This window comes from Gobio gobio (assembly GCF_949357685.1).
Source record: "Gobio gobio genome assembly, chromosome: 24".
NCBI classification, from domain to species: Eukaryota; Metazoa; Chordata; class Actinopteri; order Cypriniformes; family Gobionidae; genus Gobio; species Gobio gobio.
Window position 1 is genome coordinate 41,376,650 of NC_137120.1, and position 14,437 is coordinate 41,391,086.

Sequence of the window (14,437 nt, forward strand, 5' to 3'; positions counted from 1 at the left end):
GTTTTTTTGGGTCAATAGCTTATAAACACGTCTGTGTTTTTGGTTGTGGGTTTTGTTTAGTTTGTTTGCTGTACATTTTGTCTCATATCAGCTTTTAGACATTGTTCAGTTTGTTGTTATAAGTCAGAAATGACAAGGATGCAGCTCACGCAATGCAAAGTCAATGGAGAGCGTTGGATTGTTTCCCCCCCGGTGGGCGTGGCCTTCAGATTATGATGCGTGTCGCTCTGTCTCGTCATGTGATGTGGCGTGATGTCACGCGTGTTCTTCACCTGGTGGACAGAAGGAAGACCCAGGCCTGGTTGTTGGCCGGGTCGTTGAACTGGTTGATGAGTCTTTCTCTCTCTGAAGCTGATGTGCTCCCATCCAACCCTGCAGAGCGAAGAACACACACTCTATAACACACACTCTATAACACAACACACGCTCTATAACACAACACACGCTCTATAACACACGCTCTATAACACACGCTCTATAACACACGCTCTATAACACACGCTCTATAACACACGCTCTATAACACACGCTCTATAACACAACACACACTCTATAACACAACACACACTCTATAACACAACACACACTCTCTAAAACGCACACTCTCTAAAACGCACACTCTCTAAAACACACACTCTCTAAAACACACACTCTCTAAAACACACACTCTATAACACACACACTCTATAACACACACACACTCTATAACACAACACACACTCTCTAAAACACACACTCTCTAAAACACACACTCTCTAAAACACACACTCTCTAAAACACACACTCTCTAAAACACACACTCTCTAAAACACACACTCTCTAAAACACACGCTCTATAACACACGCTCTATAACACACGCTCTATAACACACGCTCTATAACACACGCTCTATAACACACGCTCTATAACACACGCTCTATAACACACGCTCTATAACACACGCTCTATAACACACGCTCTATAACACACGCTCTATAACACACGCTCTATAACACACGCTCTATAACACAACACACACTCTATAACACAACACACACTCTATAACACAACACACACTCTCTAAAACGCACACTCTCTAAAACGCACACTCTCTAAAACACACACTCTCTAAAACACACACTCTCTAAAACACACACTCTATAACACACACACTCTATAACACACACACACTCTATAACACAACACACACTCTCTAAAACACACACTCTCTAAAACACACACTCTCTAAAACACACACTCTCTAAAACACACACTCTCTAAAACACACGCTCTATAACACACGCTCTATAACACACGCTCTATAACACACGCTCTATAACACACGCTCTATAACACACGCTCTATAACACACGCTCTATAACACACGCTCTATAACACACGCTCTATAACACACGCTCTATAACACACGCTCTATAACACACGCTCTATAACACACGCTCTATAACACAACACACACTCTATAACACAACACACACTCTATAACACAACACACACTCTATAACACAACACACACTCTATAACACAACACACTCTCTAAAACACACACTCTCTAAAACACACACTCTCTAAAACACACACTCTCTAAAACACACACTCTCTAAAACACACACTCTCTAAAACACACACTCTCTAAAACACACACTCTCTAAAACACACGCTCTATAACACACGCTCTATAACACACGCTCTATAACACACGCTCTATAACACACGCTCTATAACACACGCTCTATAACACACGCTCTATAACACACGCTCTATAACACACGCTCTATAACACAACACACACTCTATAACACAACACACACTCTATAACACAACACACACTCTATAACACAACACACACTCTCTAAAACACACACTCTCTAAAACACACACTCTCTAAAACACACACTCTCTAAAACACACACTCTCTAAAACACACACTCTATAACACACACACTCTATAACACACACACACTCTATAACACAACACACACTCTCTAAAACACACACTCTCTAAAACACACACTCTCTAAAACACACACTCTCTAAAACACACACTCTATAACACACACACACTCTATAACACACACACACTCTCTAAAACACACACTCTCTAAAACACACACTCTATAACACACACACACTCTCTAAAACACACACTCTCTAAAACACACACTCTCTAAAACACACACTCTAAAACACACACTCTCTAAAACACACACTCTATAACACACACTCTATAACACACACACACTCTCTAAAACACACACTCTCTAAAACACACACTCTCTAAAACACACACTCTCTAAAACACACACTCTCTAAAACACACACTCTATAACACACACACACTCTATAACACACACACACTCTCTAAAACACACACTCTCTAAAACACACACTCTCTAAAACACACACTCTCTAAAACACACACTCTATAACACACACTCTATAACACACACACACTCTCTAAAACACACACTCTCTAAAACACACACTCTCTAAAACACACACTCTCTAAAACACACACTCTCTAAAACACACACTCTCTAAAACACACACTCTATAACACACACTCTATAACACACACACACTCTCTAAAACACACACTCTCTAAAACACACACTCTATAACACACACTCTATAACACACACACTCTATAACACACACACTCTATAACACACACACACTCTATAACACACACACACACTCTATAACACAACACACACTCTATAACACAACACACACTCTATAACACAACACACACTCTAACACAACACACACTCTCTAAAACACACACTCTCTAAAACACACACTCTCTAAAACACACACTCTCTAAAACACACACACACTCTATAACACACACACACTCTATAACACACACACACTCTATAACACACACACACTCTATAACACACACACACACTCTGTAACACACACTCTATAACACACACTCTATAACACACACTCTATAACACACACTCTAAAAAACAACAAAGCTCAGAAATTAAAATATCCACAACCAGTCAAAAGTTTTTTTAAAAGTAGTCTGTTAATCTCACCTTTGATCCAAAATACAGTAATATTGTGAAATATTTTTACAATTTAAAATAACTTTCTTCTAAGTGAATATATTTTAAAATGCAATTGATTTCTGTGATTCAAAGCTGAATTTATCATCAGATGAGAAATCATTCTAATATGATGATTTGAGCTCAAGACACATTTATGATTATTATCAGTGTTTTTTCAGGATTATTTAATGAATATAAAGTTCAAAAGAACAGCATTTATCTGAAATATTTTAGCTTTTGCAACATTATTAATGTCTTTACTGTCACTTGATCAATTTAATGCAACCTTGATTAATAAATGTATTCATTTCTTTAAGTTCTTTCCCCCCCAAAATAAAATAATAATAATTCTTACCGACCCAAAACTGTTGAACGGTGGTACAAAGCTTCATATTTCAGATAAATACTGTTCTTTTGAACTTTATATTCATTAAATAATCCTGAAAAAAACACTGATAATAATCATAAATGTGTGTTGAGCTCACGTCATCATATTAGAATGATTTCTGAATGATCATGTGACACTAATGATGATAAATTCAGCTTTGAATCACAGAAATAAATTGCATTTTAAAATATATTCACATAGAATTAAAAGATAAATTAAATTAATGTTTTATGTGTTCATTTGATTACCAGAAAATACACAGCACAGAATTAGTGGGAAATCTTTTCATAGAAATTAAATTGAATTCATAAAAACAACCATATAATTAATTAAGTAGCCTACAATTTACTGGTAAATATTACAGTAAACAAACATCACGGACGATGGCAGACAGACCATAATGTCAAAAACACTTCTATAAATTACATACGGTTTCTTTACGGTTATTGATGTATCACTAAAGTACAGAAAAAAGGTTAAAATGTGAATGCTGGGACTATTTTCAGCCGCTGCGTAATATCATATCAAGAGAGATGCTAACGGTCTAATCAGATTCAATGATCTATGCTAAGCTAAGCTAACAGTGCAGACCCGGAGATCGGCTGAATGGAAACTCAACTGTTTAACTCTAGGGGAGACGGAGAATGAGCAAAAATAGTGGCGTGTTCCTTTAAAATTGTAGTAATTTTGTTGTGTTTTTGCCATTTTTTAATTGTTTTAAAAAATATATACATCTATACAGTTATTCTTTTTTTAGTTTTAGTTATTTCTAGGGCTGTCAAAAGATTAATCGCGATTAATCGCATCCAAAATAAAAGTTTGTGTTTACATAATATATGTGTGTGTACTCTGTTAATTATTATTTATATATAAATACACACACAAGCATGTATATATTTAAGAAATGTTTTTAATTTTTATATATAAAACATTTATATTTATATATATTATATATTATATAAATGTATATACATGCAAATATTTCTTAAATATATACATGCTTGTGTGTGTATTTATATATAAATAATAATTAACAGAGTACACACACATATATTATGTAAACACAAACTTTTATTTTGGATGCGATTAATCGCGATTAATCTTTTGACAGCCCTAATATTTATATATATATATATATATTTATTATGTTCTTGAGAGGTAAGTCGCGTATAATTCACATTTAATTGCATTCAGAAATAAAGCGAAATGTTATAATGTACTAAAGATACTTATTTTAAAATATAAATTGTTGTAACAAATACTAAATAATAGTTTTTGTGCTTAATTGTCTTAAATAATTGTAGAAAATAAATTATTATACCAATAGTAATTATATATTAATAATAATAATTATAGAAAATAAATAAGAAATAGTCTATTTTTAAGACCAATCAATTATTTATTATTATTATTATTTAAATTTAATCGCGATTAATCTTTTGACAGCCCTAGTTATTTTAGTACTTCAAACTAAATTAAAAAATATTACCCTGTCAAACTAGCTGAAACCAGTTTGTTTAATTTTAGCTAGCGCTAATAACCCCAGGCGTTTGCCGACTCACTGTAGTAATTGATGTTCCGGATCCAGTTGTGCGTCCCCGTCTCTGTTTGGATCGGCATGGGCCGCCGACTCAGGAAATCTTCGATAACCGTGAGCGTTGATAAACTCTGACTGTAGGAATAACACACAGATAAACGAACCAGTGTGAGCGTTGGCGTTAGCATGAAGCAGCACCTGAAGGTTCCTGAGGTTTCCCACCTGAACACCAGTATCTTATCTCCTCGGCTGACGCTGTCGTCAATCAGGTGGAAAAGCAGAACCATCTTGGCCGAGTTCTCCAGAACACCCGTCTGGTAGTTGCTCATGATGTCTTTCGCCTAAAACGAATCATATTCATGAGCTCATTAACATACAACCATCAACATTTACATATGAACTGCTCCCACGTGCATAATTGAGCCTTGGCTCCTATTGAAACAATTAGATTTCTTATTATTCCGCCTTTAAAGGGTTAGTTCAGCCAAAAATGTAAATTGTGTCATTAATGACTGAGGCTCATGTGGTTGGACACCCGTCAGACCTCCGTTCATCTTCAGACACAAATGAAGATATTTTAGTGTAAATCTGATGCTCTGAAAGGCCTCCATTGGCTCAACTTTACACTCTCAAGACCCTTAAAAGACACTAAAGACTAAAGTTACAAAGTCCATCTCACTACAGTGGTTCTACAATAACTTTATGAAGACGAGAATAGTTTCTGTGCGCAAAAAAACCCTAAATAACGACTTATATAGTGATGACGATTTCAAAACACGGCCTCATGAAGCTTCGAAGTGTTATGAATCAGTGAGTCGATTCAGCGGTTTGGAGCGTTATGAATCAGTGAGTCGATTCAGCGGTTTGGAGCGTTATGAATCAGTGAGTCGATTCAGCGGTTCAGAGCGTTATGAATCAGTGAGTCGATTCAGCGGTTTGGAGCGTTATGAATCAGTGAGTCGATTCAGCGGTTTGGAGCGTTATGAATCAGTGAGTCGATTCAGCGGTTTGGAGCGTTATGAATCAGTGAGTCGATTCAGCAGTTTGGAGCGTTATGAATCAGTGAGTCGATTCAGCGGTTTGGAGCGTTATGAATCAGTGAGTCGATTCAGCGGTTTGGAGCGTTATGAATCAGTGAGTCGATTCAGCGGTTTGGAGCGTTATGAATCAGTGAGTCGATTCAGCGGTTTGGAGCGTTATGAATCAGTGAGTCGATTCAGCAGTTCAGAGCATTATGAATCAGTGAGTCGATTCAGTGGTTTGGAGCGTTATGAATCAGTGAGTCGATTCAGCGGTTTGGAGCGTTATGAATCAGTGAGTCGATTCAGCGGTTCAGATCGCGTGTCAAACCGCCAAACTGCTGAAATTTGGCGATTCAAACCACTGAATCGACTCACTGATTCATAATGCTCTGAACTGCTGAATCGACTCACTGATTCATAACGCTCTGAACCGCTGAATCGACTCACTGATTCATAACGCTTTGAAGCTTCATGAGGCCGTGTTTTGAAATCGTCATCACTATATAAGTCGTTATTTAGGGTTTTTTTGCGCACAGAAACTATTCTCGTCTTCATAAAGTTATTGTAGAGCCGCTGTAGTGAGATGGACTTTGTAACTTTAGTCTTTAGTGTCTTTTAAGGGTCTTGAGAGTGTAAAGTTGAGCCAATGGAGGCCTTTCAGAGCATCAGATTTACACTAAAATATCTTCATTTGTGTCTGAAGATGAACGGAGGTCTGACGGGTGTCCAACCACATGAGGCTCAGTCATTAATGACACAATTTACATTTTTGGGTGAACTAACCCTTTAAAGTCTATGGCAGCCCGTAGAACCGTTTGTGGGAAAGTTATGAAATCTGGCACACTGATAGAGGACTGGCCCAACATTAACCACACCAATTTTGGAGTCTCTAACTCAATCCCTCTAGCGCCACCACCTGTCCAAAGTTTTACTCATGTTTACGATTGCACCCTATGACGCTATTTCCCGCCATTTTGAATTTTCCGAAAAACCTACTTTTTCGAACTCGTCCTAGGCCGTTGCTCTGATTTTCACTAAAATTGAACCAGATCGTCTTCAGACGGTGCTGACAAAAAGTTATGAAATTCAAGTTGATTCGTCAAATCGTTTTCGATAAACGCGCAAACAAATTTTACCTAGCTGTTGCGAAAATACACTTAAGGCTACATCTCTGCGACGCTTTATCGTATTCAAACCAAACTTGGTACATGTCATCACAAGCATGACCTGAGGCAACATGCAGCGTTTCGGCGCAGCGCCACCTACTGGTACGGAGATGCGAAAAATGGCTATTTTTGCTTATAACTTCTGAACCGTTTGTCCAAAAATCATTGATATCCAATTTTACCATATCTATGGAAGGATATCGCGGACAAATTTCAAAAGGAATTGCAAATGGTATTTGCAATTGCGTTTTCAATTTGTGGACGCATAATATGTGACACAATCCAAACGCAATTGCAAATCGCGCATTACCATTTGCATTTTCGTTTACGCAAACGCACAACGACTGCCAAATTTCAAATGGAAAAGCAAAGTCTGTTTGCAATTGCATTTCCAATGTCTTGCAAGTTATGACCCTGCCATTTTGGAATAGCAATAGAAAATCACCTATTTGCTCTTTCATTTCCTTCGTGTCCTGCCACAACCTGCACAAAATTCAAATGGAATCGCAATCCTCTTTGCGTTTGCATTTCCGATGCCTAACACAGTCAACTGTCAATCAGGCTTGAGGGCGGGGTTTATTGATGTAGTCGGAAAGTAGGCCACGCCCTCAAGTGGTAGAAAACCAAGGACTTTTTCATCATTATTCATTCCTAAGAACATGGGGAGAAATATCCAATGTGTCTATTTAGCAAAAACAACAAAAAAGTCATAAAACTACTGTGTAGTTTTTTGCACTTCAAACAAAGCCAAATACCTGGAAATAGACTATTTATCACCTGCCAACCAAACAAAAAGAAACCAAAAGAAGACTGCTCTGGTTGCAAGCAAATTGTCAAGAAGCAATTAAGATAGGGATGCTTTAACCGTTGACCAAAAGTAAGAATTTTGACAGATTAATATACAGTTAAACGGTTTAAAATGTGTATATATATTTATTTATTTATTTATTTTTTTAAGGTTTTTATTTTTATTTAATTTTTTTGCTGCATGGTTAAAGCAAAATATGCTAAATTCGGTTTAAAAATCAGTTCAATATATAATATAGGCCTATAATCTTTTAAAATAGGCCTATCCTTTTATTGAACCTGGGGCAAAAAGACATTTTGAAAGATTTCACCAGATTTCACTTTCGGTTTTGCCGCGGAGATCCTTGTGATAAATAAATGTGTTGTATTTATGATAATCCGTGTAGATTTCAGTTGACGAAAATAAATAATAAAAGCGTGATAAGTCACAAAAGACAACTGAATTACTGACAGGATGCTGTGCGCGTGTTCCGAGCGCAACACGGACAAGCGTGCCCAAACGGCCAAATAAACACAGAAATAGGCTATATCAAAATGCCAAGTCGAGTATTCACATAAACACAGTAGATGTAAGCACTGCACACACACAAATTTATAACCGGACCTCAAAGTGAAAATTTTTAAATTAATCTGATGAGAATAAAATGCCGGTTCTTTAGCCTATAAGATTCAATCTGATTTAGTAGGCTAGTTTTTCGTTTTGTCATCTTAATGTATTAATTATTTAGAATAAGTGAGAAATAGGCTATTTAGTATTTATTTATTTTATGGTTTTTATTTAAATATTACTTTATTATATATTATTTCAGTTTTTCTCTGTTGTCAGAAACGCTGCAGGTGCGTGAAAATGTGTGTGAATCCAGGTTCTGTTGTTGAGCTGTTCTGTCAAATCTGTTAAATGTCAAAATAAAGATACAAATAGGCTATAGTTCAATGAATAGGAATAGGCTACATATGATGAAAATAATAATGTTGAATAAAATGAAATGAAGAAGAAAATCAGATCATCAGAGGAGGTAGGCTACGAAACGAACATGAACTGCGATTGAATGTCACTAATGTAGTTTTCTTTTCTTTTTTGATCGCTTGGCTCTTGAGCACAGAATCGTATGGACAACACAACTCACATCATGTCAAGTTTCTATAGATTTTCTGATTTTAACTCATCGTGATAATTTACTGTGTCGGGTGCAATATGATGATATTCGTCTGATATAGGCTATAGCCTACCGAATGCAGTCATGTCACTTTTCTTATTTGCTGTTTTTTTTCTGGTTGCAGGTGAACATACAATCAGTTCTGCATTTTGACTTTGTTTGAACTAAAGAGTTTAAACTAGTTTTTTATTACAAAAATAGCCAAATCCCCCGTTTTCCACCACTTGAGGGCGTGGCCTACTTTCCGACTACATCAATAAACCCCGCCCTCAAGCCTGATTGACAGTTGACTGTGTTAGGCATCGGAAATGCAAACGCAAAGAGGATTGCGATTCCATTTGAATTTTGTGCAGGTTGTGGCAGGACACGAAGGAAATGAAAGAGCAAATAGGTGATTTTCTATTGCTATTCCAAAATGGCAGGGTCATAACTTGCAAGACATTGGAAAAGCAATTGCAAACAGACTTTGCTTTTCCATTTGAAATTTGGCAGTCGTTGTGCGTTTGCCTAAACGAAAATGCAAATGGTAATGCGCGATTTGCAATTGCGTTTGGATTGTGTCACATATTATGCGTCCACAAATTGAAAACGCAATTGCAAATACCATTTGCAATTCCTTTTGAAAATTGTCCGCGATATCCTTCCATACATATCGGCCATTTTGAATTATGTGCTAAAATGCTGTATTTTATGAACACATGAACGGATTGTTACGAAACTCGGTATGGGTCATAAGCACGATGCCCTGAAGGAGCCTGAGAAGCTTCGAAACGGCGCCACCTAGTGGATAATTTTTTCATTTTCAAACGCTTATAACTTTGGGTGTGGTTGACTTATTTTCATGGGAGTAACTTTTTTTGTCTCCTGAATCCTTGCCGAGTCCAACGATACCAGATTTGCCAGGTTTCGGTGTATGGTTTGTGCAGCGTTGTAATTTAGCGCTTAAAAAACGTTAGCTGATATCTTCGAAACCGCTAGTCCGATCGAGACGAAACCAGCGTCAGAAGTTCGGAAACATAGGTCGATAGCTAAACGCTAATACACAAATGTCAAAATATTGATAGTAAGGGGGAGTAAAATCCAATCAAAGTCAGGTGTCAGTCATTTTTTACGTGTTTTTTCATATTAATGTCTATAACTCCAGAACAAAATGAGATATTTTAACTAAAATTGACACACACATGTATGTACTCACTCCGCAGACACATACAAAAATGGTGGGATTGTGCCTCTTGGTGGCGCTATAATAGAACAAAACATGATATTCCCATACACTACAGTGCATTTTTCAGCCTTTTGCCTAAAATCATCTTAAAATGTGTTTAATTGCTCATTGCTGCCGTTTATCTGACACTCACAGCCATTTTGGCATGTCTTGTCTTCTTATTTGCGCTTGGCCCCGGTATTGCTGCTTGCAGCTTTAATTATTATTGTTATCATCATTAGTAAATAAAGGCTTTACCCATTCATAGGTGATGACTTGGTTGGCCTTCTCCTGCAAGGGGTTCAGGGGGCCCATGGTCATCTTACTGTTGGCAGGGTCGGAAGACTTGCCCTTCATTCCCGGGGCGGAGCAGCGAGTCCCGCTGGAGTTGAGGTCATCCAGGTCAAGGTCCTGCTCATTGGCCAGATTCTCCTTCTGCAGAGCTTCGTACAGAACGTCCGGATGATTCCAGATCTACAGACACAAGATGTGAGCACATCGAGCACTACTCAACTCTCCAGGGTTCCCACTCTTCTTCAGCGATCATTTTCCAGGATATTTTACATTACTACAGTGAGAATAAAAGACAAGGATCACTCCTAAAGTAATACAATCGCTCTCTAAGTCTTTAACAGGCGCACAGTTTATTTGCCAAGACTTAACTATAAAATCAGTTTTTAATATGAGCTCTTAAATCATACATTATGACTAAGGAAGCTTGTTTCCGCCACAGAATTATAAAAAAAAAAGGGTAATTGCGACTTATCTTGCTATTCTGAATAATTTTTTTTTGCAATTGTGATTTTCTCGCAAAAAAAAACCTGTCTTTTTTCCCTCAAACTTTTGGACTATGTAAATTCTGAGAAGAGTAATAATTGCAAGATATAAACTCGATATTGCGAGAAAAAAAGTTTCGCAATTCTGACTATATCTCAAAATAATTCTGAGTGAGATGCCACCCCTATGGGCGTTGGTTATGGGGTTGAAAACATGCGGAACCGGCTCCTTTAGTCTATAGCCTCTGGCCAAACATCCTCCGATGACACAAAATGACGATATTTGCGTCATCGGAGGATTTCTTCCAGAAATAAAATGCATAATTCTCTCGTCTCAGGGGCATATGAGGGGGGAAAGTACCATAATTCCAATATACTATCGGGTTTCTACTGATACAAAGCCTAATGCTAAATCACTGAAGTTACCCTTTAACTTTAACCAGGACAACTACAAGATTTTCCAGGACATTTTACATTTTCTCTAACTTTCCATGTGTTTTCCAGGACTGGAAAATGTATCATACAATTTACTGGAGTGAGATGGACTTTGTAAGTGAGTCGATTCAGCGGTTTGGCGCGTTATGAATCAGTGAGTCAATTCAGCGGTTTGGCGCGTTATGAATCAGTGAGTCAATTCAGCGGTTTGGAGCGTTATGAATCAGTGAGTCGATTCAGCGGTTTGGAGCGTTATGAATCAGTGAGTCGATTCAGCGGTTTGGAGCGTTATGAATCAGTGAGTCCATTCAGCGGTTTGGAGCGTTATGAATCAGTGAGTCGATTCAGCGGTTTGGAGCGTTATGAATCAGTGAGTCGATTCAGCGGTTTGGAGCGTTATGAGTCAGTGAGTCGATTCAGCGGTTTGGAGCGTTATGAATCAGTGAGTCGATTCAGCGGTTTGGAGCGTTATGAGTCAGTGAGTCGATTCAGCGGTTTGGAGTGTTATGAGTCAGTGAGTCGATTCAGCGGTTTGGAGCGTTATGAATCAGTGAGTCGATTCAGCGGTTTGGAGCGTTATGAGTCAGTGAGTCGATTCAGCGGTTTGGAGTGTTATGAGTCAGTGAGTTGATTCAGCGGTTTGGAGCGTTATGAGTCAGTGAGTCGATTCAGCGGTTTGGAGCGTTATGAATCAGTGAGTCGATTCAGCGGTTTGGAGCATTATGAGTCAGTGAGTCGATTCAGCGGTTTGGAGTGTTATGAGTCAGTGAGTCGATTCAGCGGTTTGGAGCGTTATGAATCAGTGAGTCGATTCAGCGGTTTGGAGCGTTATGAATCAGTGAGTCGATTCAGCGGTTTGGAGCGTTATGAGTCAGTGAGTCGATTCAGCGGTTTGGAGTGTTATGAGTCAGTGAGTTGATTCAGCGGTTTGGAGCGTTATGAATCAGTGAGTCGATTCAGCGGTTTGGAGCATTATGAGTCAATGAGTCGATTCAGCGGTTTGGAGTGTTATGAGTCAGTGAGTCGATTCAGCGGTTTGGAGCGTTATGAGTCAGTGAGTCGATTCAGCGGTTTGGAGCGTTATGAATCAGTGAGTCGATTCAGCGGTTTGGAGCATTATGAATCAGTGAGTCGATTCAGCGGTTTGGAGCGTTATGAATCAGTGAGTCGATTCAGCGGTTTGGAGCGTTATGAGTCAGTGAGTCGATTCAGCGGTTTGGAGCGTTATGAATCAGTGAGTCGATTCTGATACAAAGCCTAATGCTAAATCACTGAAGTTACCCTTTAACTTTTTAAAAAATAATTTTCCAGGACAACAACAAGTTTTTCCAGGACATTTTACATTTTCTCTAACTTTCCATGTGTTTTCCAGGAGTGGAAAATGTATCATACATTTTCCAGGTTTTCCAGGACAAGTGGGAACCCTGACCAGCTGTGTGTGTGTGTGTGTGTGTGTGTGTGTGTGTGTGTGTGTGTGTGTGTGTGTGTGTGTGTGTGTGGTCTCCGCACCTTGCAGCAAACACAGAAAGCTTTAAGCGGGTTGAGGCCGAGCCATCCGGTGTTCCCGGCCTCCCGGAAGCGGTTCATGAACTCAGTGTAGAGCGCCCTCTGCAGGCGGGAGAGCCGCACCAGGATCACATGCTCCTCTTTCGGCGGCAGCTGTGTTTGGAGAACATCATGACCTCGTCTGGGAAGATGGAAAACAGATTCGCTTTAAGTTTAGTCCAACTCAAACTCAATCAGAGCCATAGCCTTGAGGCCAGCGCTGAGATATACACAACACAGGTTTATTCATCTCATGGTCCGCTCCTGATCCGGTGCTCCTATCGCTTCCGCTCTCGCCAATAAAAGAAAAACAAATATTATATTTTTTTTTAAAAAGTCAAATTTAACTTAAAACAACTTGTTGTTCTGTACCTAAACGTCCTTACTTGAGAAGCAAAAATTGTAGAAAATAAATGAATATTCTTATAAGCATAACAACAATATTATAAAAATATTGAATAATAATAAGGTAAATGTAAACAAATTCAATAAAAAGAACAAACATTATTATTATTTGTTCTTTTTATTTTTACATTCATTTTATCATTTACATTATTCTTCTTATTAAATATTTATTGTTATAGTGAATATTAATGTTTACATTTATTGGGAATTGTATTGATTACATTTATTCTTATAATGGATATTCATTTATATATAATTTACATATTATTAGATTATATGTAAATGAAAATCCATTACTATCAATAATAATAATAAATAATGTAAACAATAAATATTTAATAAAACACGTAAATACATATTGAATAACAAAATGCAATATTTATGAAGTTATTTACAAATTTAAGTAAATAGAAATAATAAATATTTAACAATAAATGTAAATATTAATTTTCTATTATAATAATGATGATAATAATAATCATAAATAAATAATTATAAAAACCCATTAAAACAACAAAACCTACAATAATAATTACAATAATATATAGACAATACTTTTTAAAATTATAACAATAACAATAATAAGTTAATAATAATAATACATTTACAATCAACAAACAATAATAAATACTTATTATTAATAACAACAACAATACATACTTAATAATAACAACTAATGCTGTCAAAATTATTAAATCACATCCAAAATAAAAGTTAATGTTTACAGAATATATGTGTGTGTGTGTGTGTGTGTGTGTGTGTGTGTGTGTGTGTGTGTGTGTATATATAAAAAATATACATATAAAAAATAAAAACATATATATATATATATATATAAATAAAAGTTAATGTTTGCATAATATGTGTGTGTGTGTGTGTGTGTGTGTGCGTGTGTGTGTGTATATATATATAAAAATATATAATTAAATAAATAA

At 37.1% G+C, this 14,437-nt stretch overlaps 1 protein-coding gene across 1 annotated transcript in view; it reads right to left on the reverse strand.

Annotated features, from left to right (window-relative positions):
- The window catches only part of rad54l2 (RAD54 like 2), a 54,747-nt gene that overhangs the window by 12,500 nt on the left and 27,810 nt on the right, over window positions 1-14,437 (reverse strand). The window contains exons 11-15 of the mRNA XM_079808058.1: window positions 13,062-13,239; window positions 10,600-10,815; window positions 5,208-5,326; window positions 5,011-5,120; window positions 273-372 (exon numbers count right to left, since the gene is read on the reverse strand). Coding sequence (XP_079664184.1) covers window positions 273-372; window positions 5,011-5,120; window positions 5,208-5,326; window positions 10,600-10,815; window positions 13,062-13,239 — 723 coding nt within the window. The remainder of the gene's footprint in view (window positions 1-272; window positions 373-5,010; window positions 5,121-5,207; window positions 5,327-10,599; window positions 10,816-13,061; window positions 13,240-14,437) is intronic.